The sequence below is a fragment of the Equus caballus genome, chromosome X, assembly GCF_041296265.1.
Source record: "Equus caballus isolate H_3958 breed thoroughbred chromosome X, TB-T2T, whole genome shotgun sequence".
NCBI lineage: Eukaryota > Metazoa > Chordata > Mammalia > Perissodactyla > Equidae > Equus > Equus caballus.
The window spans coordinates 19,634,373-19,661,998 of record NC_091715.1 but is presented as its reverse complement, the minus strand read 5'-3'; the positions used below and the strand labels follow the sequence as shown (position 1 = coordinate 19,661,998).

The 27,626-nt window shown below is 37.4% G+C and overlaps 1 protein-coding gene across 18 annotated transcripts in view; it reads right to left on the bottom strand.

Moving 5' to 3' along the window:
- The window catches only part of POLA1 (DNA polymerase alpha 1, catalytic subunit), a 286,891-nt gene that overhangs the window by 128,240 nt on the left and 131,025 nt on the right, over window positions 1-27,626 (bottom strand). For all 18 annotated transcript variants that reach the window (XM_023633680.2, XM_070256826.1, XM_070256827.1 and 15 more), the window contains 2 exons: window positions 17,453-17,631; window positions 15,622-15,753 (listed from right to left, as the gene is read on the bottom strand). In XM_023633680.2, the coding sequence (XP_023489448.1) occupies window positions 15,622-15,753; window positions 17,453-17,631 (311 nt within the window). The remainder of the gene's footprint in view (window positions 1-15,621; window positions 15,754-17,452; window positions 17,632-27,626) is intronic.

Sequence of the window (27,626 nt, the reverse complement as noted above, 5' to 3'; positions counted from 1 at the left end):
GGGAAGAGAGCCACTTAACTTGGCAACAGGTGCCATCCCAGGTGTGTACAAAGGGTTACAGAGTCCAGAGGAGAGAAAGGAAGACATTCCGCCTGGAGAGTTGAGTGAGGAAAGTTTTCCAGAGACTGTGCCACTGAAAGCATAAGGAGAATTTCAGAAAGTGGGGCGGTGTGAGTGGTGGGGTGTGATTCTCGGCAGAGAAGATGGCAGGAGTGAAGGCAGGGCGGTAGAAAAGCACATGGGATCTTTGAGGAAGAGCTCTGGTGCAGCAGACAGATGGCCTGCGGTGGACAGTGAGGATGGAGAAAAAGGTGGAAAGGCCAGCAAAGGGAATAATGCTATGCTAATGAATTTGAATTTGAATCTGTAAGAAATGAGAATCCACCGAAGGTTTTTTCAGCTGGAAGGTGAAATTATTAACTGTATTTTGAAAAGGTAATCCTAGAAAGAGTGTGGGGAATGGACTGGTAAGGGACTAGATTAAGACAGAAAGATCAATCAGAAAGCTAAGGACGAGACAACCAAGAACTGAACCAAAGCAGAAGACTGTGAGAGTAGGAGGAATATCTAATACCAAGATACCCAACTTGGGCAACTTGCAGGCTTCTATTATCCTGAGTTGGGACATACTGGAGGGTATCCCTCTGTACACCTCACAAGATTACTGTGAGGAACAAATTTGATAAGGTTGGGAAAATGTTTTGAAAACTGCAGTGTACTGTGTAATATATAATGTATATTGACATAATGGAATCCTCTCTTTCCAAAATCACTTGTCTCTTTCTTTAAGCCACATTAAATAGTTTTGATAGGTGAGACCAGGAAAAAAATGGTGTTTAGGGAGAAGGGTCCTAATAGCCCTACAGACAGGTAGCTAAGTAAACCAGTTTGCAAGATTTTCAAAGTTCCCACAGGAACCCCAAAAAAGCCCAGAACATTTCAAAAGATGGACAGCTTTCTATTTTCATTCAAGTTACTGCATATTGAGGAAGCTGCAAAATCACATTTCTTTTTTTTTTTTTAAAGATTTTATTTTTTCCCCTCTTTTTCTCCCCAAAGCCCCCCGGTACATAGTTATATATTCTTAGTTGTGGGTCCTTCTAGTTGTGGCATGTGGGACGCCACCTCAGCATGGCTTGATGAGCGTGCCATGTCCACATCCAGGATCCAAACTGGCGAAACCCTGGGCCGCTGCAGTGAAGCGCACAAACTTAACCACTCGGTCACAGGGCCAGCCCCAAAAAACCCCATTTCTGTTATCTGATTCCTAAGAACACTGGGAAATGCAGCCTAGGGACTGTCTCATTTATTTTATTGTAATTTTATTTTTAAAATAAACATGTATATATTTAAGGTGTATAACATGATGATATGATATATATAGTGAAATGCTTACTACAGTCAAGCTAAGTAACATATCTTCTCCTCACATAGTTCCAGTCTTCAATACAGTATTATTAACTATAGTCATCACGTTGTATATCAGGTTTTTAGATTTACTCATCCTACATAACTGCAACATTGTACCCATTGAGCAAGGTCTCCCCTGCACCATTTTGACTCTTGGGCCCTGCTCATGGAGAGTTAAGCCTGGGCAAAACTAGGCACTTCCTACAGATGGGAAGCTGAAACCACTCAAAAAGAGACTATGGTGAGTCATAGTCAAGATTGAGAGGGTAGTGACAGGACTGCAGATCTCGGAACCACTTTAAAGTGTTATAAAGCACATAATTCCTCAGCAAACACAGGATCAGATGTTGTCATGAATTATTATAGAGGAGGTCTCCTAGAAGAGATACAGGGAAGATGACATTTCTATACACAAATACTCCTCAGCCTAGGTTTATATAATCATATCTACAACAGAGAAGAGACAAGATTGAGCAATGCTAATTAACTACCATTTGTCAAGTGTCAGCAATACAGCTGAAAACTTCACAAGGATGGTAAATTCCCACGAAAAATGTGGAAATATTAAAAGATGCTATATGGGTTTTTGCTTTCATAAAATTATTTTTGGTCACATTAGAACTCATTTTGTTTGTAAAATTTAATTCCCTTCTCATTTATAAGTATTTAACTTGATACAGGTGTGAAAGCATAGATACCTTTTATTTTCATATCTTCATATATAACCTATATGGATATATAGAAATCATAATGATAATGTATAATAATGTAATATATAGAAATCATATTTTTAAATACTCAGTAGTTCTTATACATTACATTAGAATTCATCAACATGTGTTTTTTGAAGAATTTAGTAATCACATGGGCAACTTTTAAAAACACTAATGCCCCGGTCCCATCCTCAGAAATGCTAATCTAACATCCAGGGTGGGCTGAGCCATCAGATACTCTTTTTAAAACCCACCCAGATGATTCTAATGTGCAGTCCAGGTTGAGATCCACTGTCTTTGCCTGATACAGAGACAAGCATATGATGAAAATGAAATGCTAGGGTGAAGAAAAATTCTAAATGCAGCATTCTCAGAATGTTCCATCTGTCTTGAAATGTTCCTTTGGTTTTCAATAAAAAATTTCAGAATCCTAAAATGGCTGGGGCAACATCAAGATTTCTAGGATGCAAGCACTTAGTTCTCAAAGAGGACTTGAGTCTATACTATACTCATTTAGTGCTAAGGACCATATGACAATTTAATGTTTTGTTTTTATTTTCTCTTGTAAGTAGCTTCATTGTTCTCATAAAAAAATGTGTGCCTATATCGAAATATTCAAATAGAGAAAAGCAATATGGAAAAAATACAAAGCACCTAAACTTTTCACTACTCAGATATGATTTTTGACATTTGGTAAACATTTTTCTAGAAATCTCTCTAAGCACATGTACACATATATGAAAATTACATAAGTGAACTATACTATATAAGCTGGTTTTTTTTTTTAAATTCGGCACTATTATGTGGCCAAATATTTGGGCCAATATAGATTTATAAAGTAAATTTTAATGACTGCATATTAACTGTGCATTTACGTAGGGTATTTTTAATGTTTCATGGGTTCTCTGTACTCTTTTTAGAACTAGCTGATTCACCTACAACTCTCTGAACTAAAGAAATATCACAACAAAAAATTATAAAATTGTATTTCTGTATATTAGGGAATAGAATTGGAGACCAACATTTAAAAATAAAAAATAACTTTCCCCAAAATGAACTCCTTAGGTATAAATCCAACAAAACATGTATAGGACTTGTATGCTGAAAACTACAAAATGCTAATGAAAGAAAGAAAAAGACCTAAATAAATGGAGAGACATACCATTTTCATGGATTGGAAAACTCAACATAATAAAGATGTCAATTCTCCCCAAAGTGATATACAGATTTAACACAATTCCAATAGATATCCCAGCAGGACTTTTTTGTTGATAAAGACATGCTGACTCAAATTTATATGGAAATTTCGACAAAAGAACTAGAATAGTTAAAACATTTTTGAAAAGAATAAAATGGAGGAATCACACTACATAAAACTTATTACAAAGCTACAGTAATCAAGACTATGGTGTTGGCAAAAGGATAAACACAGAGATCAACAGAAGAGAATAGAGGATGTAGAAACAGACCTACACAAGTATGCTCAAACGGTTTTTCATAAGGGTGCAAAAGGTCCAATTCAATGGAGGAACAATAGTCTCTTCAGTAAGCAGTGCTGGAACAACTGGACTTAGGTAGGTCAAAAAAAAAAAAGAAAAGATGAACCTTGTCCTAAGCCTCATCCTTATACAAAAATTAACTTAAAATGGATCATAGATCTAGATGTAAAATTTGAGTTCTTAGGTATAAGACCCAAAGCATGATCTATAAAAGGAAAATTTGATATTCTGGACTTCATCAAAATGAAAAAGTTTTGTTCTATGAAACATACCATTAAGAGAATGAAAAGACAAGCTACAGACTGGAAGAAAATATTCGCAAATCACATATCCAACAAAGGATCTGTATCTAGAACATATAAAGAATTCAAAACTTAACGGTAAGAAAACAAACAATTCAAATAAAGAATGGGGAAAAACTTGGACACCTCATCAAAGAGGATATAAAGATGGTAAATAAACACATGAAAAGATGTTCAATATCACTCGCCATCAGGGAAATGCAAATTAAAACCATGATGAGACATCACCCACACTTATTAGAATGGCTAACTAAAAAACATCAATAATACTAAGTGCCAGCGAGGATGCCCAGAAACTAGAACTCTCATATGCTGCTGGTGGGAATGAAAAATGGTTTCACTACTCTGAAAAATAATTTGGCACTATCTTAAAAGGGTAAACATACACTTAACATATAAGCCAGCAATTCTACTGCTGGGTATTTTATCCTAGAAGAATGAAAACTTATGCTCACACAAAAACCTACACACAAATGTTTATAGCAGCCGAATTAACAATTGCCCCAAATTGGAAATAAGCCAAACACCTTTCAATAGGTGAATGGATCAAACGAACTGACACATCCATACAGTGGAATAAAACAACAATAAAAGGAACGAAGTGAAAGAAGACAGTCTCAAAGGCTGTGTACTATATGATCTCATTTCTATGACATTCTTGAAAAGATAGAACTATAGTGATGAGGACAGATTCATAGTTGCCATAGTTAGGGGTGGGAAAGAAGGGAGATTATAAAGGGGTAGCAAGAGGGAGTTTTTTTGGGGCGGTGGAACTATTTTGTATCCTGATTGTGGTGGTAGTTAACATGAATCTATACATGTGCTAGAATTTGTAAAATGACAGTCTGCTATAGACGTGAGTAGGTTAAAATGGATGCACATTTGAATAGAGGAAAGTCAAGTTATCCTTTTAAGTGGTTCACTATCTAGGTTTAATTTCTAGAAAGCTGAAGTAGTGAATATAATTACTTGAGTGCTAGAACTGCTGCTAATGCTGTTGGGGTTCTCTCTGTCTTCATGACCCACTGAAACAAAGTAATGAGCAGAATATACGATTTAGTTTGCTTTCTCAAATCCTCAGAGCTAAAATTTCTCTTGTTATGAAGTTCTAATGGAAATGTTAGAATTTTTCTCCAACGTTCTTTGGGGGAATCATCCTTAGAATTTCATTTTATATTCACAGATCAAGTACCTTCTCACTCCCAGCTAAGCAAAGAAACACATGTTACAAAGTTTCATTTTGCACATCTCTGGGAATGGCATATTCAGTATGGTGGATCCCAGATGGAACATAATGCCAGAAAATATGACACTTTGTAAGCAAAAGTGATGCAAATCAACATATGATGGATGAGGTTAACCATCTGAATGAACCTATTTCAAAAGTATAACTCAAAGAAATAGCACAAGGGAATTGCAGGAAGGGGGTGTGGGTGATGGAAGCATTCTATATCTTGATTGTGGTAGCAATTAACATGACTCTATACATTTGTCAACACTCACAGACCTACACATCAAAGAGTGAATTTTACCGTACGCAAATTTAAAAATAAATTTTCAGAATGCAACCAACATAACCCTCCAAAAAAGTAATATGTGCTCATTGTTGAATACGTGGACAACAGAAATATAATGTTATATACCATATACTAATCAAGTTAGTGGCTTTCTTCTTCTTTTTTTTCTTTTTCTTTTTCTCCCCAAATCCCCCCAGTACATAGCTGTATATTTTAGTTGTGGCATGTGGGATGCCGCCTCACATGGCCTGATGAGCGGTGCCATGTTTGTGCCCAGGATCCGAACTGGCGAAAGCCTGGGCCGCTGAAGTGGAGTGCGTGAACTTAACCACTCAGCCACAAGGCCGGCCCCAAGATAGTGGATTTTAATGTACCACAGTATAAAAAGTTTACTGATATGGTTTCAGATTCCACATTGGAAATAACCTTTAAGAAACTAACACGCTACGAGGTTTGGTGTAGTGACAAAAGAGAATACCCACTACTAATGGAAAAGGCTATTAAGGGCTGGCCCCGTGGCCGAGTGGTTAAGTTCGCACACTCCGCTGCAGTGTTTCATTGGTTCGACTCCTGGGCGCGGACATGGCACTGCTCATCAAACCACGCTGAGGCAGCGTCCCACATGCCACAACTAGAAGGACCCGCAACAAACAACATACAACTATGTACTGGGGGGCTTTGGGGAGAAAAAGCGAAAAAAGAAAATCTTTAAAAAAAAAAAAAAAAAGGCTATTAAAATACTCCTACCTTTTCCAACTACATACCTGTGTGAAGCCAAATTTCCTTCATACACTTCCACAAATAACCAAACAACATATCACAGTAGATTGGCTGCAGAAGCAGATATGAGAATCCAGGTGGCTTCTAAGCCAGACATTAAAGAGATTTGCAAAAATGTAAAACAATGTCACTGTTCTAAATTATTTTGCTTTGTAATATAGTTATGTTTCACAAAGATCTTATTTTTGTTATATAATAGGTTTATTATTACTTATAAATAAGTCAATACTTTATAAATGTCTATCATAATCAAATAAACGAATACATAAAACCCACATAAATGAAAACTCTTTGGCATCCTCAGTAAATTTTTTTTTTTTTAAAGATTGGCACTTGGGCTAACAACTGTTGCCAATCTTTTTTTTTTTTTCTGCTTTATCTCCCCAAACTCCCCTGTACATAGTTGTATATCTTAGTTGCAGGTCCTTCGAGCTGTGGGACGTGGGACGCTGCCTCAACGTGGCCTGACGAGCGGTGCTATGTCCGCGCCCAGGATCTGAACCCTGGGCCGCCACAGCGGAGCACGCGAACTTAACCAGTCAGCCACGGAGCCAGCCCCCTGGCATCCTCAGTAATTTTTAAAAAATTTTTTTAAAAGAATATATAAAGATTTATTTTTTAATTTTTATTCATTTATTTTTTGAGGAAGATTAGCCCTAAGCTAACATCTGCCGCCAAATCCTCCTCTTTTTTGCTGAGGAAGACTGGCCCTGAGCTAATATCCATGCCCATCTTCCTCTACTTTCTATGTGGGATGCCTACCACAGCATGGCTTGCCAAGTGATGCCATGTCTGCACCAGGGATCCAAGGTGGTGAACCCCACGCCACTGAAGCGGAACGTGCGCACTTAACCACTGCACCACCAGGCTGGCCCCCAATCCTCAGTAATTTAAGAGCATACAGGGTCCTACAGATCAAAACATTTGAGAACCACTGTGCTATACCACCACATACATTCATCAGCATGAGAATCCGTTTTGCTGTGAAATTTCAAGCAGGTCTTTCCTGACTTTAGGCTCTCCTTTAATCTTTCTTTGCTCATCAATTCCTGAAAGAAGCAGCTACTGAACATCACTAGATAGAAAGCTGTAGTTTAGGGAAATTATCCCCAAAAGATTTCTTTTTTTTTTCTTTTAAGAAGGTTAGCCCTGAGCTAACTGCTACCAATCCTCCTCTTTTTTCTGAGGAAGACTGGCCCTGAGCTAACATCCATGCCCATCTTCCTCTACTTTCTATGTGGGATGCCTACCACAGCATGGCTTGCCAAGCGGTGCCACATCCACACCCGGGATGGGAACCAGCGAACCCCAGGCCACCAAAGCAGAATGTGCGCACTTAACTGCTACGCCACCAGGCCGGCCCCTATCCTCAAAAGATTACCTGCGACATCATCCACATGATTTCTAAATTCTTAGTATACATATAGATACAAATCCTGGGCAGTCTGGGGATTTTCCTGCCACTATTCTTAAACATTCTTTGCTGGTGGATGGAGACTGAAGGTCGTCTACAGGCTGGCTATAGGCTCCTGAGAGCTGGGCCAGCAAATCATCTAGGTTCCCAGCATCATGAAGAGCTTCTCAAACAGCCAAGGAGCCCTGAGCACCTATGCAGCCTGAAGGAGGCCAGGGACCTTTCGGGAAGCCAGCTGGATAAACTTCACAAAGCCACCTACCGTAAGAGTTATAATATAGTAGAGCATAGTAAAAACAGAAAAAAAAAAATTGAGAGAATACCAGGATTCAGGTGAGTTTTGAACCAGGAGAAAAGGTTACTGCTTTTCAAAACCAAGCTAAGACCAACACATTACAGGTGTTGGTGTGAACATATGGTAAAGCCACTCCTGATTTAAGCCAAGTACAAAACAAACCAACACCCATCAAGTAGAAAATACTGGCACTCTGACTTTTATTATTAGTAGTATTTTTTGGAATCTAGGCTTTTGAGAATCTTTCTACAGTGCCTTGGAAAGGCAGCTGAATTCCTGAACAGAAATATGGTTAGTTCACTTAACACAAGACTAAGCTAGACAAGAAGACATGGAAATTTGTATCTGTAACTATCTGCAAAGGGCCGATTTCCACATGTGAACCATAACATACAGTTTCTAGGCAAACCAAATGAGAGAGACAGCCATTGTCTGAGGCGCTCTCCTCCCCTCTCTCGTGTACATGTGCAGCAGAGAAAGGATAGTTCCATTTTGCTCCTTGAAGTCAAGGTCAGTGGTATGAAAATCTCACTTTTGAAAGGTTAAATGCAATCTGTTCTGATTCAGTTTCTTACACTACTACAAGGGAGTGGCTCTAGATGACTGGAGTTAGACCTGGAGTTGAGTTTTTCCTAAACACACAAGGTTAGAAAAATCAAACTGAAGAAAGGAATTCTACTGTTTTCGCACAGGTAGTTTTCTGTTTTTATCCACTTGTTTTCAGAAATTTGACAACTTCTATGCCATTTCCTCAGAATTTCAAAAAACCTTCAATTTTCCCTTGAGAGGAGGTGAACCATATCAGAAAGTGCTGAAACCCCAGGCTTCCCTTCAATGGCTGGACTAGTCCATTGCTGGGTGGCTATTATCAGCTTTCTGGACTCAGCCCCCAGCCATCCTTGTGACCTGGCCTAGCTTGTAATGATAATGCCTAGGGCTCTTGTGGCATCCTACTGAAAGAGTGACTATAGTGAAGACGGCGAGCAACCTGTTATTCATAAATGGCTATCTTAGCATATATGATGGGCAGAATTCTGGACTAGGGTCCCCAAGTATGGTCACAATGCTGACATTTTTGTGACGTGTGGGGGTCACTTGATAGCATCAGCCTCTCAGAATATCAATCACTTTTTACCAAGCACCTACCAGTTAAGGCACAATACTGGGTGCTAGGCCTTGAAGGAGTTATAGCCTAGTGTGCTTTCCTCACTTTCTGCCACTACCCTAAGCTACCCTTACTAGTGTCCTTTCCTAAGGCTGACTTTGATAACCTACTCACTAATACTGAAAAGGAAACCCCCATACTGGCAAACTGCAGGGAGGCCCAAGAGGAAGCACAGCACGGTGGGGTATCATTCTGACCGCCTGGGAGAGGGAGAGCAGCAAGATGACGAATGCTTCTACATATCTAGAAAGACAGCAGCAGCAAAGCCCTGGTCCAAGTCTGAACCTCTGGGGGGGTTCTGAGCACATAAAGGAACGCGGCCAAGCTATGTTCATCCATCGTATTCCAGATCAGGAAAACGAGCATTAATAACGAGCGCTCTCTATGCATCTTCTAAGCACTTTACATACGTTATCCCATACAGTCCTTGATATGACCTTAGGCAGCAGGTGCCATCACTATCATTGTCTTATAGGCTACAACATCGTGGTTTGGAGAAGCTCAGTAACTAGCCCGAGTTACAGAACTGGTAAGCCACTAGATAAGAACTCTGAACTAGGTGTCTGAGTACAAAACCTCACAGCCTATTGTGAGGCTAGCAGTGGCTGGTCTGAAAACTGACATAATCAACTGCTAAGCTTTCAGAACATAAGGAAAGGACAGGCAAAGGTCAGGGCTCTAACTGCCTCCACCTCTGACAGAAAACTCAGGAGGGAGAATATGAGTATTCGGGGGAATGGCATGGGCAAGGGAAAGGCTATGGCCCAAGTTCAGATCCTTCAGGTAGCTCTGGGGTCAGTCCTCAACAGACAACAGTGGTCCCTGTGGTCAGGGCACCTCAGAATTTGGTGTGGGTTCCGTATTAGTTCCTCAAGATCATGCTCTACTTCTGAGCCTCCCTAAACAAGGTCCATGCCGTGAGGCTAAGAGAAATCAACAGTAAAGGGGTGTTCTGATAAATATAGAGAGCACAAGTAAATGTTGTTTCTTCTATAGAGGAGGAAAGTCAGGTGGCATATGAGGCTGTATCTGATCCGATTTGCTTATTAGAACTCCTTTATAACAGCTAATATTCATGCCATGATAAGCTGCTTGTGTAGAATACATAGCTGGCATGCTTTAGGGCACTGGATTTGACTAGTTATTCACTTAGATTTGTTCAATAATAAATTTACTTACAATGAGATTCTACTCCAACCATTACCAAATCCTTTGTTTCTTAGTTTTTCTGTGAGAACACGTCATGACATAGCAGCAAAACCTTATACTTGACTCAAAATCAGCCTGCTTGATATTCATACTTAAGAAAAATCAGCCATTCACTAATAAAAACATACCAACCCTCCGTCACGGGCCCTGGTTTTAGAATCTGACATTTAAAAAATGCAACTTGTGTCCATGGTGTTCAGTTATGCTTAGTTTCCCTATCAAATGGTGTGAAGCAAAAAGAAATACTAATTCTCAATATATACTTTTTATTTTGTTTTAATAAGATTTAGGGGGGCCAGCCCCATGGCTGAGTGGGTGGGTTCGTATGCTCCGCTTCAGCGGCCCAGGGTTTTGCTGGTTCAGATACTGGGGGCAGACCTGGCACCACTTGTCAAGCCACGCTGAGGTGGCGTCCCACACAGCAGAGCCAGAAGGACCTACAACTAGAATATACAACTACGTACTGGGGGGCTTTGGGGAGAAGAAGAAGTAAAAGAAAAGATTTAGGATGAGTGCTACGCATTCCTGAAGAAATTATCCTTCTTCAAGCACCGCTGGGCAGCATGAGTTGTGCAGCCTGTGATGCTGATTGGGTGGGATGGATATCTACTGCTTCTGTGCATGCCTTTTGTACCACTTATAATTATGCTGTTAAGATTCTTTACAAAAAATGAACCCAATTTATTTTTTAAATGTTCTAAATATAAATGCAGAGGCAAAGAAATAAACAATAATTCCAATAGTGCTTAGAGTTTAAACTATTTTGAACTAACGTACCCGTGAGACTATTGCATATTGCAACCCATAACCTAAAACTATCAGCCCACATCACCACAGGTAAGAAATGAGAAATTTTGAGGGTTATTGAACACCAAATATTTGCAGCGGAACAGGAGAGCATTACTGAACATCATTGTATGGCTCTAAACCCCACAGATCCACCTGCACAATATAACTCTGTCGTGATGTGCTGCTATACTTGAAAAGTGAAAGGCCATGGAAATGACAGTAGCCCTGTTAGTGATTTAGATGGGGGAGGGTGCGTGGGGGTGAGAGAGTAACAAAGGGCTTTGTCAGTGCCTTCACGACCTTAAATACTGTGGAATTTTGTGTTAACCTGAGAATCTCGTGTACCACTAATAAACCTTCTGCCAATATGACAGCAGTGAAGAAAAAATTTAAAGAAAAAATTTAAAGAAAAAACCAGAAAGTATAACCTTTATTTGTTGATTCCTTTGGTTACTGAACATTAAAATGCACATAGGACTGAGAGCAAGGGGCTGTGGCAGAGATCACAGATGAGACACAGAAGAAAGCACAGTCCCTGTCCTCAGAAAGCTTACTTCAGGAAAATTCTGAGATTGTGAAACCAACGGCAAATTTCTAAGGAATTCAACCACCAATTTCTGGTCCTAGTGTTCATCAATGGTTATGATATGCACGGCACTGCCTAGCTGGTCACTGCTAATGTTTCTAGGCGGAGGGCCAGCAATACCTCTATGTTTAAAAATCCTAGTAGACTGCGGTAAGTATTGCTCCTTCACAAGTGGCTGGAAACATTACAAGGCTGGTGAGGAATACATTTTGCCCCACTGGAACACGCTGAAACCTACATAAGCCATCAATGAGAACTCAAGGGCATATTTTAGTTGACCATCCACCTTTAGAAATGAATAGCTCTTTAAGTATTAAAATGAGGGTTTAATGTACATTATAACTAATAGTACTTGAGATGAAAGTAAATGACCCACTATCCCCCTCTCAGGTACCAAGAGGGGTCAGACTTCCCATTTATCAGCAAGTCTTCAGGGTAGGCAGCATCTCAACCTCAGACTCTCTTCTGTGGCTGCTACATGGACGGCTGAGGGGAACACTTCAAAAATGAACCAGCTAAACAAACTTCCCAGCAGCACTTGACAGAGCTACACCTATTCTTCCCATTTCCAAAGCAGTGGAGAATTAATTACCAGTTCTATGGATCTATTGTAAGTATAATAGACTAAAGAGCTATCACAGACACATTTATTGTAAAAGCACAATCCCAAGAGTGTCTAGTGGAGGGCCAAAACGATTAACACAAATGCTTTGTCAGATCAAAGATAAAACCTGCACCGCCCAATTGAGGAATGAATTAGAACAGTGGGTTATCTTTCAAATTAACCAGGGCAGTTAGTGAGGAAAATTTCATGAAAGTGTAATTCTTAGCCTTTGTGAATCCACACAGCAGGCATTCTGCCAGCTGACAAGATGATGAAATTTTCATGCTTAAAAAAAGCCCTCTTCATTTCCCAATTTAGATTAGCTAGTGTTTCTCTCTCTTTTTCGTGTGTGCATGTGTCTATTTGCTCTTCTGGAGCAGAATTTAAAGGGAGGGGGAAGACATATCAATTTTTCACTGTAAAATTGAGTCTTTCAAAAACATCCCTAAAAGCTTAGAGATATAGTCTTTAAGGTGGCTTTTTATGATTTTCAAAAAATACCAGTTTAATTTCAACTTTGTACAGAGGAACCAACAAGGACCGGGGCATGAAGTCAACTTTGAATTAGAGCTTCTGAGCTACCTCAAAGCCGTTCAATTCTTTATCAAATATCAGGAGAAAGCACTAGAGTTGTTTTCCTCCTAAAGAAATTAATATATTTCTTAAAATGTCCTTGCTGGGTGCTTTTTGTATTTCTACATATACTGAAATTTAAAAGTTCTAGAAAATGAGAATTCGGGGGATACAATCATTGGTATATGGTGAGAGAGAAAAAAGCATTTCCTCTCCTTTTAAAGGAGCCAATATTAAAACAGTATGATAAGATATAGATTCATTCTCAGATACATAAAATTTTTAATGTTTGTTGTATCACATTTATTCAGTCAGCACTATTCATTCATGACAGAAAATAACACAATATGTGATGTATTTTTTCAAAGGTGATTTAGAAGTATACTTTGTTACCCTAAACTTTTGTCTCTTTGTTCTTGACAATCTGATTTCTTGGTGATCTAGAACTATGTTCCTTGGCAGGGTACAGTGTTTGGTCAAGTACCATACTCCTCCACTGTCTTACTAAAGCTCCTTCCTTATGGAGATGCCTTCCTTTCTCAATGCTGGTTGTACTTCTTCTGCAGGGATTCTAAGACTAAAATGAACAAAATATTGAGACTCTTGCTCGCAGTCCACTAACAACTTTTATGTTCAGTGGGTAGTATTTTTTAACTTGCAAAATAGGAGGAAACCCTTTTGGTCATTAGCTTCAGAGAACAAATACTTAAACTCAGTACTTACTACCAATATCCTTGCCTCCAATACACTTGGTGTAATCTCCAGCTGGATGACCATCACTATGGGATAGCACACTGAACTAACTGTAATCAGTATCATTCGAGGCACAGTAACAAAAGAGACTCAATGTCATGTCCCTCTCCAGGAAAAGTTCCTTTAAGTCTGGAATCAGAAGGAAACAAAACTGTCTACCAATGAAGTAGAAGCTGGAGGTGCATGAGCTTTCTGCAATAAAAGCTCTGATCCTGAGAATATTTGAAACATTTGTTCAGCATGAGGCCATGAAAAGAACAAATAATGGATTTTTCTCTATCCAATCACATATGACTGAGATCAGAAAGTAAAAAAATACTTTCCTAATTTTGAGGACAGTCATATCAATCTTCAACTTTAGGAGTGACATTTGGGTATTTTAATTAGAAATCCCTTAGAAAAGTCAATCAAATGGGCAATTAACTACATGAAAACTGTTACTTGCTGTTAGTGAGATGGCTGATGGACAAAACAACTAAAACAAATGCTATATAAACCTTGGGTTAAATTCTGGGTGCCTAAAACCAGGTTATTTAGCTTTAAAAATACTCATATAACCACTAACACCACTACCACTGAAACACACACACAATTAGGTTAGAAATCAATCTTTCAGTTGGGGCATATTTCTAACTATACAGAAGATCATTTTCCTGCCTATTCTCAACTTAGTCAAAACAGATTGTCCCTTCTTATAGAAGGAAATAGATAAGTTTCTCCTAGTATTAACATTTCCATGGTGAAGATTTTGATAGACTAAACACAGAAAGAAAACTCAGAATTCTTCCCAAGAGTCAAGAATCATGCTCTGCTCAATGAGGCCTGTAAATGAGGAGCCGAATAGTTTTGATTTGGGCTCTTCGCGCTAAATAAGGACCTAACATTTCATGTGCTGAACATTTCATCCACTGCAGAATGTGAACCCACAGATAACCTTTATTCCCATCCAACTGCTCATTAAATGTGACACAGGATTATTCACTAAAATGTTTCAGATTTCCAAAAATGTAGTCATAATTATTATTTTTATAATATCTTCAGAAAAACCTACTTTTTTTTTGACAAAGCATTCTACTCCAAAATCACAATACTGGAACTCTATGTTTTCATTCTTCATCCTAATGATCTAATACTCGATTTTCATTTAATGAGGTTGATTTTAAAGAAGAAAATGCTACATTATATGCTAATTGTAAGCAGGAATTATAGAAGGTTATTGATCAAAGTCATAAGTCTTACCTAATAGAATCTGAGCAGTTTTTAGAAATGCCTTGTCAATGTAGCTGCTTTAAGTAAGTTACAGCAAACTTTCAAGCAACAGAAATTTTGTTTAGATGACAAACGATATAATGAAACGCTAAGAAAAATCAAATGGGAAATGTGGGGGTTTTTTAATCTTAATTTTTGAAGAGAAAATTCATTCATATGAAATGTGTCAAAAACAAAACAAAAACTTTGAAAAAAGAGCCTTTATAACACAGACACCTTACTCATTGCTCTAGCATTTTTACCATTATTGATAAAAATTAGACATTCTCTTTAAAACACCAGACAAATTGCATTTAAATTTAAAAGATGTTTGATTTCCTCGGAAAACTAAGCTATGAAATGGTTCGGATTAGCACATAAACACAGTCTTAGCTAGTGGGCAGTTTATTAAAATCACCACACGTGCTGTTATGGCTCTGCTTGCCAACGATAGGCAATGTTGATTTTTCCTCCTCTGTCCAAAGATCTGAGTGACCATTTAATTTAGTCTTATGTAGGCAATAGTAAACTAAAACATTTCCTCTTTATAGTCTCATTTCACCTTAAAAGTAAAAATTTCATTATTTAAAATATTGCTCAGTAGTGAGATGTAATGCCCAAAAGAAAATCAAATCATTTTCCTCCAAAGTCTTTTCAAAATTTTACCGTTTCATAAAAAACCAATAATACAAAACCATATTGTTTTACTTTAAAACAAGTACCAAATAAGTTGTGTATGCAATAAACTCATCATGGATACTTACTTCATAGTATTTTTTAATGCAACGTCTGATGTCCATGATCAATTTGTTGCTCAGCTGTACCATAAAGGTCAGAGGTGAAGCCTTACAATCGATGTTACTGCAACGATATAAGCTAGGCTCCATATCTTTTCCCTACAGAAGTCAAGACAGACAGGAATACAAAAGGTTATAAAAGGTTTCTTGTGCTTAAAAATTTACATGCTGTCCTAGTGTACAATATTCTTAATTCATTTTACTGGTGAGTTTTTAACCCTATTTTCTCAATTGCTTTCCTCCTAAAGATCCCCTTAGTCACACATACCTTCTACTCTTTCGCCACCATTATAATGGAGTACAAAGTCGAAGAAAAAACCCTGAAATCACTTTTTTACATTCAATACATGACAGACTCAATGGATAAAATGATTTGCCCTCTGAAAATACCACTGAAGTCATGTTATTAGAAATAAACCTCCTTCTTGGACATAGTGATCAAAATTTTAAATTTGCACTCATTCATTCCAAACCCGAAGATAAAGCAAGAGCACTAATGACATTAGTTCACTTTCATATCGTCCTCTTAATTTGAAGAATACAGCCTAAAAATTAACTGTTACAACACAAAGCAATCACTTATTGTCAGCTTAGTAATACTGAAATTTCTGTAATCCACGCCCCCCCATGAAATGTACTTGGGGGAGGGGAAGCAGGGGAGTAGAAATTTTAAAGAATTAACTATTAGTAGCTGGAAAAAACTCTTTGTTTTGTTTTGTTTTAGACAAAGACAAAGCAAATATAATATATAGGAAAACTGTTGGGGTTTCTGGAGCATTTGTTTTCCTTCTTGATACTTAAACATCTTGGTTTCCTGCTCCAATCTGGTACATAACCCTACCCAGCACACTAAGCAATTCCAGGTGGAAGAGATTTTAGAGCTTGACATCGGCTCTTCCACAGTTAGCCCATCTGCAAGTCGTCAAGCCTCCATGCAATTAACTATCTTATTTACAGCTGTAATGAAGCAAAACTCAAGGATTTAGCAAGTATTGCTGATCTGTGTCTGCCTCTTCCTTGCACTTGCTTCCAAAGACTGCTTTGTTTTGATTCAAAAAAATGCAAAACATCTGCTGTTTGTCCAAATTAACTTAAAATAATTACTTTTAATTTAGATAAAGGATGTATTTTCTTTCAATTTCAAGGTTTCACATGGTTCTGCTGCCTACTTATTTGCCAATGGCTAGTACACGTATAACACTGCAGGGAAATCAAGTAAATTGGCCGAGTTTCCAGTTCGGATCCAAGGTCAATGATACATTTCTTGGCTGTACTTCTTTAAAGGAATGTCTCCTTGTGACTTTTTTAACGTCTGACATGCAAAGACATCAGAAAAGATAATCAGAGTACCTTTGTCAAAAAGGAGGCAAGTGGGATACGTAAAGATAAACAAAAACTTTCCAAAAACACTTAGTTCCCATTAACTTGATTTAAGATAAAGGAAAATATTGCTCTAAGTCTTAATAAATTGAGTTGGGAGTGGGGAAATACAGGTTACAAATTAAGGAATTACAATAAAAAATACTTTAAGATAATTCAGAATTTTTAAGAGAGTCCATGTAAAAACCAAGGCCAAGCACTCTAGGAAGCCAAAAACAATATTCAAGCACATTCTATTAAGAGTTTTCAAGCAGAAATAAAGTAAGTTGTGAAGGCAGAATTCATATGATGCTAAAATTCTTTATAAACACATAAAAGCAACATAAAAGTGGTTTTTTTCCTTTTTATACATACAGTGGGGAGAAAAAGCGTTTATACTAGTAGTTCATTCACAAAATGAAAAAAGGAAACAACTAACCGAACCATCGAAGACACTATCATAAATATTCTCAGTTCCGCACGTAGGGCATGGACATTTGAATCTTTCACAGTCCCTGTACTTCTCTTCATCAGTGAGCTGTGCTGGGCCACCAAGTAGAGCATCGTTCTCTTCATCTTTATGATAATGATGAACTCTAAATTGGGTGGGGTCAAGTCCTATTAAGGTAAAGGAAAAAACAAATTTAGAAAGGTACAATTATTTGAATTCCCTTATCCAAAAAAATGCTCCAAAGAAGAAAACTCACAAAAGAATGATTTTAAATTCACACACACACATACACAACCATTTGAACTCAAGTTAGAGATTCATATCACATGGACAAGTGACTTCTCTTGTTACAAGAGATTATAAATAAAACAAGTAAAGTGCATTAAAACAAGACAGAAATCTGCCACCGGACATGTGCGTTTGAAAGCAAGTACTTCTACAGGATGGTTTTACTATTTTCTTAAAGTTACAGGGGAAATCTCAAATAAATGTACAATGTTATTAAGAAAATCTCTTAAAATCAAAGTAGCACCATTAAAACTGCAAATAGAGAATAAAAACCCATTAAAGAAAACAAGTTCACTGCTATTACAACTCCTTCAAGTGCAGACACAACTGCTAGCCCTGATTTCAATGCAGTGGTCGATTCCATCTTGGCTCAGTAGTTAACAGCATGTAGGTTGCAATCTAATTCAGTGGTTAAAATTCAGTAGCAGCATCTGAGACAAAACACGACATGGTTTTTTGGTGTTCTGAATTCAGAAATTTAAAATATGTGCAAAAATGATGAATCTACAGATTCTACAGGCCAAACTGTTCCAACAATTCTGAAACCAAATATATCTTCCATATTTCAATCAAAATGACACAAGAAATCAATTGATGCGTAGTTTACGTTATCTTGTTTCCCCAAATTATTTGAGAAAAGAAACATTTTAAGGCCAACCAATTTAATTTACCCCAGGCCAAAGCATATCTGTAAAAATCTACTATTTGAAGTCACTTAAAGATAATTATTCCACACTCTATCTTGTAATATTTTCTTGAAAGCATCCCTTAGCAATCCCTAAGAATTCTAGGCTTTTTAGAAATCTAAGGAAAGCTATCATATTTATTTTAGTATAAAGGTAAATAAGTGATTAAAAGTCACAAGCAAAAAGTTCAAATAGCAAAAATACAAAAAACTATTTTAACTCTATCAACAGCTGCATAGGTAAATAGTTCAAAAGATGTATTCAGAATTCAGTGACAAGATCCTAAATCCTATTTGTTCAATTGTCAAGTGACATCTAGTAATTATAAAAGATTTGAGACCGACTCTGATACAGTAGAAAGGTACTGAACAAAGATGACAACGGGGACCGTGAGTCTCAGTTTTCTCACCTGCAAAACAGAGGTCGTGCCACCGACCATGCACTTCTAAAGTTTAAACCAGACATTAGAAGAAAAACGTTTTCAATGATGCCTATCGTGTGGTAAGTGCTCGATAAATGTCGTATGAATGCAAAAATAAAATAGTGGACAAACATGATTTAATCAAGAATATATTCATTCAAGATTATGCATCTGGAAAAATCCATGTTCATGCTGCATAGCAAGTTAACAGCTGCTCTTTGTAGGAATTAAAGTGAATATCTAATATGTTAGTGTATAATAAAAACAAAGAATATACATTCAAAACAACTTGAAAAACTGTTCTTGGTTAGTCACATAAATTACTGTCACATAGGTCGCTTGGCCCCAAGACTCACTATAGATTTTTATTTTACAAGTTACCTATCCCCTAAAAGAAACAGCAAGTTAGTGAAGTGTGGGAATATATACCCTCCCATTTAAAGACAAGGAGGGGCAGACGGCGAGAGAGACCGTGCCTATGAATGATGCCATTTCTTCTCTGTAGTGAAGGGTAACTGTTGCAAATTCCTTAAACTCTAGCTGTGAATCCAAGTGTATTCACATAATGTCTTGCTTTATTTGTGATTATAAAGAAAGCAGCTTCACCTTTTCTCTGATGGTATGATTATTCATCATTTTCCCAGGCCAATACTATTTGAAAAGGAAGGTAAAAGAAAAATAATAAGCAAGGGTTTTCTAAAAGGCAAGCTTCTTTTACAACCCAAAAATCAAGGAACAAAATAATGCTGGCTTCGCACATATACAAAACTAGCCAGGCTGCGACAAGGAAGCAATGAAAGCTCTCTCTAGACTTCCCCACAAGCCATGGCCCACTTAGTGTACCCAAGGTGAGTCACCCTGCCTGCTGACTAAACCAAAACCGGACATGGGCTGTCTTGCTACTTATGGAGAAAAGCCCAAGTGGCCAAAAGTTATGAAAAAATATCAGGCCTTATGAAATGTCTATTTTAAATGTCCATTTCCACAAACAACCCGTATCCACCCAGGGCAATAAAAGAGCCAACTGGCCTAATTACTTCAGATTTATTCCCAAGCTGAATTTTTTTTCAAAAGAAGGGACTTCATCTCAGCACTCTTGGTCATAAGTCAATGTTAAATTTTTAAAATATAAAGGGAGAAGACACTGTAATTATCTTAAAATATTAGGTATATAATGATCCCTGTACAAGTTACTTGGATACAAAAAGGTCATAAAAGTGATTTTCTTGGGAGGACGATTATAAGTTCAACAGGCAAATCACAGAGAGCTAAATTAGATCTTTTTAAGAAAACATATAATGTCATGTCAAGAAAAAAGATCACTGCTGCCAGAATCTTAAAAGGTCAAAATCCAGGATTAAATAAGCCCCAAATTTATTCAACATATAAATTAATTTTTCCAAATCCTCGTGAAATTGGCAATAAGCAGCTTATTTCGAAGTTTGGGGAGACTTAAAAGTTTTACTGCTTCTACCACAACTCATTAAGGCTGAAGTGAAACAACAGGAAAAAAGTATCTGGTGCTGCCACCTAGAGGTAGCTTCTGAATTTTAAAATGTGCAAAATAGAGCGGCTACATAGAGCTCCATATGTAATTATTGTCCCTCCAAAATTAAACAATTTTGTCAGAAATGACATTAAAGCAAAATATTTATGATCACAGTTGGCATGGATGCATATACACTGTATAACTGATATTAAACTGCTCACCATACAGTAAGTAATCATATTAGTCTTTGAGCAAGAGATGCAAAACTGAATTCCGAATTCTTTATCTCTTGTACTGAGAGCTCTCTCTGAACAACTGGCTTAAAGAAACAAACTTCATGCCCCATTTGAGAAAAGGAACTTCTACTTCTACTCGACAAGCTTTTGACAAGTGACTTCAATCATTTGGTCCGGTACAGAATAAAAGCAGCAACAGCCTACTTGGCCTGGCACCAGTTATCTGGGGGAAGAACAGCCGTGCTCCCCCCCACCCCCATAAGCAGAAATGATGCATGCTTTAACTCAACCTTGTGACTCGTAGTGATCCAGTCACACCATTTTTCTTGGGCTGCGGGGGTGGAGGTGGACAGAAAGGGTAGTGGAATGAAATTAAAATACTGTCATTTATAATTAGAAAATTTATAGGATCTCACAATATTTTGGCAACAGGATCAAAGCTCTCATGTTTCAAGAAGTATTTATAGAAAGTAACATCATAGGCATTGGGGTAGATGAGTTCAACAGTGCTGTTTTTTACTTACAATCACCATAGTCTTACGACACTTGCCTCCAATGTGACATTTAGCACAAAATTACTTTTTCTAACATTGTACTTTCTAACCATTATAAACTACCTGTTTTTAGAATGTTCATATGGCCTCGTTCCCAAGGAGTATTTAAACTGTTCCAAATTTAAGGCATTCAGTTGACAGGCTGATGCATTTGACCAAATCATTTTCTTCCTCCAAAAGACAACGTCTCTATTAGTGCAACTGCAAATAACTACAGTAAAGCCAATTATATATGTTCAGACAAGTGGGAAAGAGGGAAAAATCCATATGAATGAAACTCCAAATGAGTAACTGGTATTCCCGAACAGTTGTTTAAAATATGAATCACTTAAACTACTAGGGAAGCTAATTAATGAAATCCTACTGTGAGTTTTTTTTTCTAAGTATTTCTTTTAGGAAATAAATCATGGATCTTTTGCATGAATCCAGGGTTTCCTATATCTGGACTTCTCAGAGAATAATACACAAACTAAAAATTTAATAAGATTAAAGAAAAAATACTCAGCTTTTAGAAGGTGAATGCTACATCCAAGAAAAGCCTTGTATAAGAATGTTCATAGCAGCTTTATTCCTAATAATCAGAAACCGCAAACAATCCAAATGTCCATTAACAGGAGAACGCTTAAATAAACGGGCAAAATCTACCATGGAATACAACTCAGCAACGAAACAGAAAGAATACTGATACACCCAATAAGAGGGATGAATCTCAAAAATATGCTAAATGAAAGAAGCTGGACATAAAAAGTATATACTGTAGGGAATCATTTATATAAAATTCTAGAATAGGAAAACTAACCTATGGTCATACAAATCAGATGAGGGTTGCTTTTGTGAGAGGAAGACATTGGGAAGGAGTACAAGGGAACTTTCTGGGTGATGGAACTCCTCTGTCTTGATAAAGTGATTATATGATACTCTAAAGATTGTAGCACTTCATGGTATATAAATTATACTTGAAAAAAAGCATGCCAAATAGAAGATATCTGTGATACATATTTCCAAAGGACTCATATTTAGAATACATAAGGAATGCCTGCAAATCAATAACTGAAAGACAACCCAACAGTAAAAAAAAACTTGAGCAGATACCTCACAAAAGATATTCAAATGGCCAATAAACGTGTGAACAGGTGCTCAACTTAATTATTCATCAAAGAAATGCAAATTAAAATCATGTTATGCCACCACATAAAATGAAGATGGGAAAACATCAAGTGTTGGTAAGAATGTGGAACACACATACACTGCTAGTAGAGGGTGTAAATTAGTTGAGCCACTTTGGAAAATTGGTAGTATCTACAAAAGCCATGTCCTCTATAACCCAACAATTGTCCTCCTAAGTATAAACCTGAAAGAAATATGAGCAACTGTTCAACAGAAGACATGTGCAAGGATGCTCAAAGCAGTACTCTTCATAATTGCCCAAATGTGCAAAAAACCCACAGGCAGACAGACAGACAGTGTGCTATATTCATACAATGAAATATTGCACAGAAATGAAGTACAACCACATGGACCAATCTCACAAACATACCGAATGAAAGTAGCCAGACACAAAGAGTATAGACACAACTTACATGTAACATCCCAAATTAAGAAAACCTCATCTAGGACGTTAGAAGTCACAGTAGTAACTTTCGGGGCGGAGGGGGGGTTAGGGGGGTGGAGGGTAGTTTCTGGAAGGAGACATGAGGGGTCTTCTAGGGATATAGTAACTGTTTCTTGAGCTCAGTGCTGACTACACTGGTGTGTGTTTACTTTGTGAAAATTCATCAAGCTGTTCGGTTAGGTTTTATGTACTTTTCTGTATGTATGTTATACAAGAAAATTCACATTGAAAAAAGTGAATCCTAAATATCTCTTATGATATACCTATGAGTTTGTTTCAGAATTTGTTAGATTCCAACCAGACGTTATGTAACTCCTCACAGATGTACACATCATCACCTAGGAAGGAGTATTAGCAAAAACTAAAATAAATTGAACTGAAATATGGGCAAGTCTTTAGATCTAACTACCACTTTACAGGAAATACAGGGGACAGAGGAAGATATTCAAGGGTACCACTAGGATGCAATCAGCAAACTCCAGAATAAGGGAAATTCTATAAGACAAAAAAACTGCAGTTTCTTTAAGAAATAATTTGGAAGGATCAAAAAAAAGAGCAATTAAGTATCATATGGCCCCTGACTGGATTCCAATTCAAATCAAACAAGGAGCTTTTTTAAAACGTGCATTCATAGTATGATCAGAGAAATACCAACACTTATTGAATATTAGATGAAATGAAGGAATTGTGGAGGGTTTTCCTAGTGACGATAATATTTAGTTATGTCGAAAAGTGGTAATCCTTGTCTTTTAGAAATACAAAATGAAATTATTTACAGATAAAATGATACGATGTCTAGGATTTACTTCAAAATAATTGGAGGAGGTGGAGAAGAAGAATAAGATTGTCCACAGTTGCAGAATGCTGAAGCTGGGTGATGAGCACACGGGGGCTTCTTATACAATTATCTCTACCACTGTACATGTTTAGTATTTTCCATAATAAAAGTTTAAAACTCCTGTAGATCCAATTTAAGGATAAACAACTCACTATATAAGTGGCAGACAAGTGAAACTGCCTTTCACACCAACAATAAACCTTTCCATAAGATAAATGGAAAATTTCTGAGTTATTTTAAAAGAAATAATATCCAAGCCTTTGGGTTAAATCAACTTCCAAGTTTTTATTGTCCTGCAGAAGGTAACTCCCAAAATCTTGACAGAAAAAGAAAATTCTGATGGGCAGGACTCTCATGACCTCACTTGATTGTTTTTAACGTCTTTGTTGATAGCTCTGAATGTGAATTTTAACTTAATGAGACCTGTACCTCTGTGCAGGAAAAAACTGTAGAAGTGTCTTCTTTCCCATTTTTAGACCGAGAAAAGATGGTAACTTTATGATGAAAAAATATTTGGAAAATAAAATAGCACAAATAAAATAACAGACCAACAACTGCTTCTCTTACAACAAAGCCCTCCTTTCTCCAGCTATGTTGCTAGATAGAAGGGGGAAACAGCCAGGCTGCAGGTCCCTAAACACTCATCTTTTTAGGAGTTAGTAATTGTTTAACTGGTTTTTTCCTTCTGATTTTGTAAAAACTGTCTTATTTTTAATAATAAAATAATACTAATATTTTTTCAACAAGGGAAGAACTTAAAATTCACCACCTTCATTCTTTCCCATCTCGTTCAAACATACACATTTAATACAGTTCAAGTATCTGTGTGCAATGCACTATTCAGCTTTTTTCATTTATTATGTCTTACTCATTTTTCTATAGGCTACACAATCTTGGTGTCATTTTGATATACTTAATTAAAATGATGTATCTTTGGGCTGGCCCCGTGGCCGAGTGGTTAAGTTCACGCGCTCCACTGCAGGAGGCCCAGTGTTTCGTTGGTTTGAATCCTGGGCACGGACATGGCACTGCTCATCAAACCACGCTGAGGCAGCACCCCACATGCCACAACTAGAAGGACCCACAATGAGGAATATACAACTACGTACCGGGGGGCTTTGGAGAGAAAAAAGAAAAAGTAAAAAATCTTTAAAATGATATATCTTTTAAAAAATAGATAATATAGTATTGTAAACTTGCAAGTTGCTGAGAGTAGACCTTAAGCACTCCCACCACACATACACACACACACAAAAATTACCTATGTGAGGTGATGGATGTGTTAATTATCTCGATCCTGGTACTCATTCTATAATGTATATGTACACCATATCACTACATTGTATACTTTAAATATATACAATTATATTTGCCAATTATTCCTCAATAAAGTTAAAATTTTTAAAAACTGATCTAACAAATAATTTGAGAAATTCTCATCTTCCTTTGGAATCTTCAAGTGTTACAAAATCAGAGTTAGGAATTACTACTATAAGCAATTATTCTAAATATGCTCTGGTTTAGTTCCAAGTTCTCAGAGGTCTGTTTGAGTTAGGTGAGCAGTGTCACTGCGGGCCCTCAGCATTGTGGGCTAGTGAGATAGAAACAAGTATCATGTGCTGGCCTTGTAGTGACTGAGGCGTAAAGCTGTGCAACTGATATCCTTCAAGACACTCTCTGTGAATTCCCTAATGTGCCTCAGGGAGTGGCTGCGATGGCATGGGTTACCGCATGGAGGTTGGAGCCCTGCCGTTCATCAACGGGCTGGAAGAACTGAGAGGTGAGGACAGGCAACCATTCCCAAGTCCACACTGGTCTCTCCACAGTGCATTCCCACAATGCCTCAAGTGCTTCCACTTTTATGTAACTCTTCCTTGGTGCCCCCAACTGGAAATGGTCTTTGCTTCTCTTGAATGCCAATAATCCTTTATCTTACCTCTTTCAGGACATGTACTGTGTTGTCCACTAGACTTCCCCACAACAGTGACATTGACTAAACAGACTGGCCTGTAATTTGAGTAAAGAAGCCATGGCTGACTCAATTTCGTGTCCCTCACAGTGCCCAGTATGATGCTGAGCACAGTGGGTCTTCAACATTAATCTGTTCAACGAATGCAAAAGTAGGCTGGGAGCATGAGTCATCTGATGACATACTTGGAACGGCACTCCATCCTAGAAGAGGTGGTTCTTATTGACTGACAAGACTTAATATGCTACTTTGCATTTGGTGTGATCTTACTTTTTAAATTTTACTATTATGTTATAGAAAATATGTAAGGTTTGGAAATGATGGTCATGTAGGTACATTCTTCTAAGAGCTTAATCATGAGAAAAGGCAAGTCTTGATTGACAAGGTAACACCTGAGGCACCTGCTGGTGGCATCATTCTACTCCCAACAGCCTGTTCTTTACCCCCCACCCCATCTTTTGTAGGTATACCTCCCGGGGCCTGTCAAAGGCACCTCCAAATATTGCTTGGCTCACTGTTGCATTTACTTCTTAGAAGATGTTACTGGACCCTGCCTACTGACAACAACTACCTACTGCAACATGAGTGCTATGGGCCATGTTTTAAAAAGAGAATTTCTACTTTCCAATTTAACTAAGGAACACACTGGGTTAAGAGTCTTGTCTAGTTGTAAGCACTACTTTCAAAGATTAAATTTTAAATTCTCATGTTCTCCAAACATCAATAATTTCTCAGGATCAATGAGAAAACTGCCCAGATAGCCAAATGCCTGAAATTTTATCACTTACCATGAAGAAATGCACTTGACAGCTATTTTACAAATCAGTGCTCATTGGAGGAAAGATATCATATAATTCTAAGTACTGTTATGCATGAAATATAAATGTATTAAAAGATAAAATTCAAGAATGAACTTTAGACTATTCTCATCATTGCCTGTTTTGCGAGGTACACAAGACTATCTGGATGTTGGAGCATACTGTGAATATTTCATCCACAGAATACAGAGAGCTTTCATTAGAACAAGAGAGAAAAAAACCTACAGTCTGGAGAACAAAAGCTAAGAGTTCCAAGTTTTAGTGGCCATGTTTCCCATAGGGCTATTGTATAAGAAGAGTAATACTGTATTTTTTTCTATTCACAGATGGAAAAAGAGTAAAATTTTGCTTTATTTAAGTCCAATAGCAATAATCTTGCATGGGTTTCAGAAAAATGATACACATTTTACTGTGGGATAATGAGGACCATTAGTTATTAGAGAGAACAAATTATTCTCTTTCAATTCAACAGACTTATTCATTCACTCATTTAATAGACTATCCTCTATCTAAAATGGCCTTCCCATACAGAACACCCAGCCATGCAACATGCCACCAGACAGACTTCAGGAGGTATCTTGACGTGGAGAAATAGAGAATTTCCAAAGTGAAGCCACAGGATAAAACCAACACTTGATGTTTGCCTTTCATTTCAAGGAAAGCAGTATAAAAGCAATAGAAAAAGAAAAAGGTAGTTGGAAAAATATAGTTGCTCTCCACAAGAGTCTTAAAAATAAAAAATCATGAACTTAATAATTTTCCTAAATGAAATTATGCCATTATTCCTGATTTCTTTGTACTAACTAAAAGGACAAAGTATCAAACTTCACTAAAGTTTCAACACTGTAATACATTTCATTAATCAAAGATAAAAACTACATTAAAAGCAAGAGAATTATTTTATGTCTGTGATTAGGCAGTTGGAAGGCTTATATTTTATGTATACATTTGTACACTTCAACTTATTTAACAGTGTCAGTTCACTAACTGCAGTTTTTTTATATAAAGAAAACAGATTTAGAATTTTAAAAACAAATTACAGTCATTTTATGCCTACGGCTTGCACCTCTTAGAAACCACCCACCCCCTAACACTCCCCTTACTCTCCCACCACTTCCCGGGCTCCACCCTCCTCCTCTCTAAAACCACAGGCTAAGTGAGAACTGATAACAGGGGCCTCGAATCCCCTCATGAAGAACAGCCACCCTAGTTTTTTACTTGGGGTGGAGAAATAAAGGATGCAGATCAAGA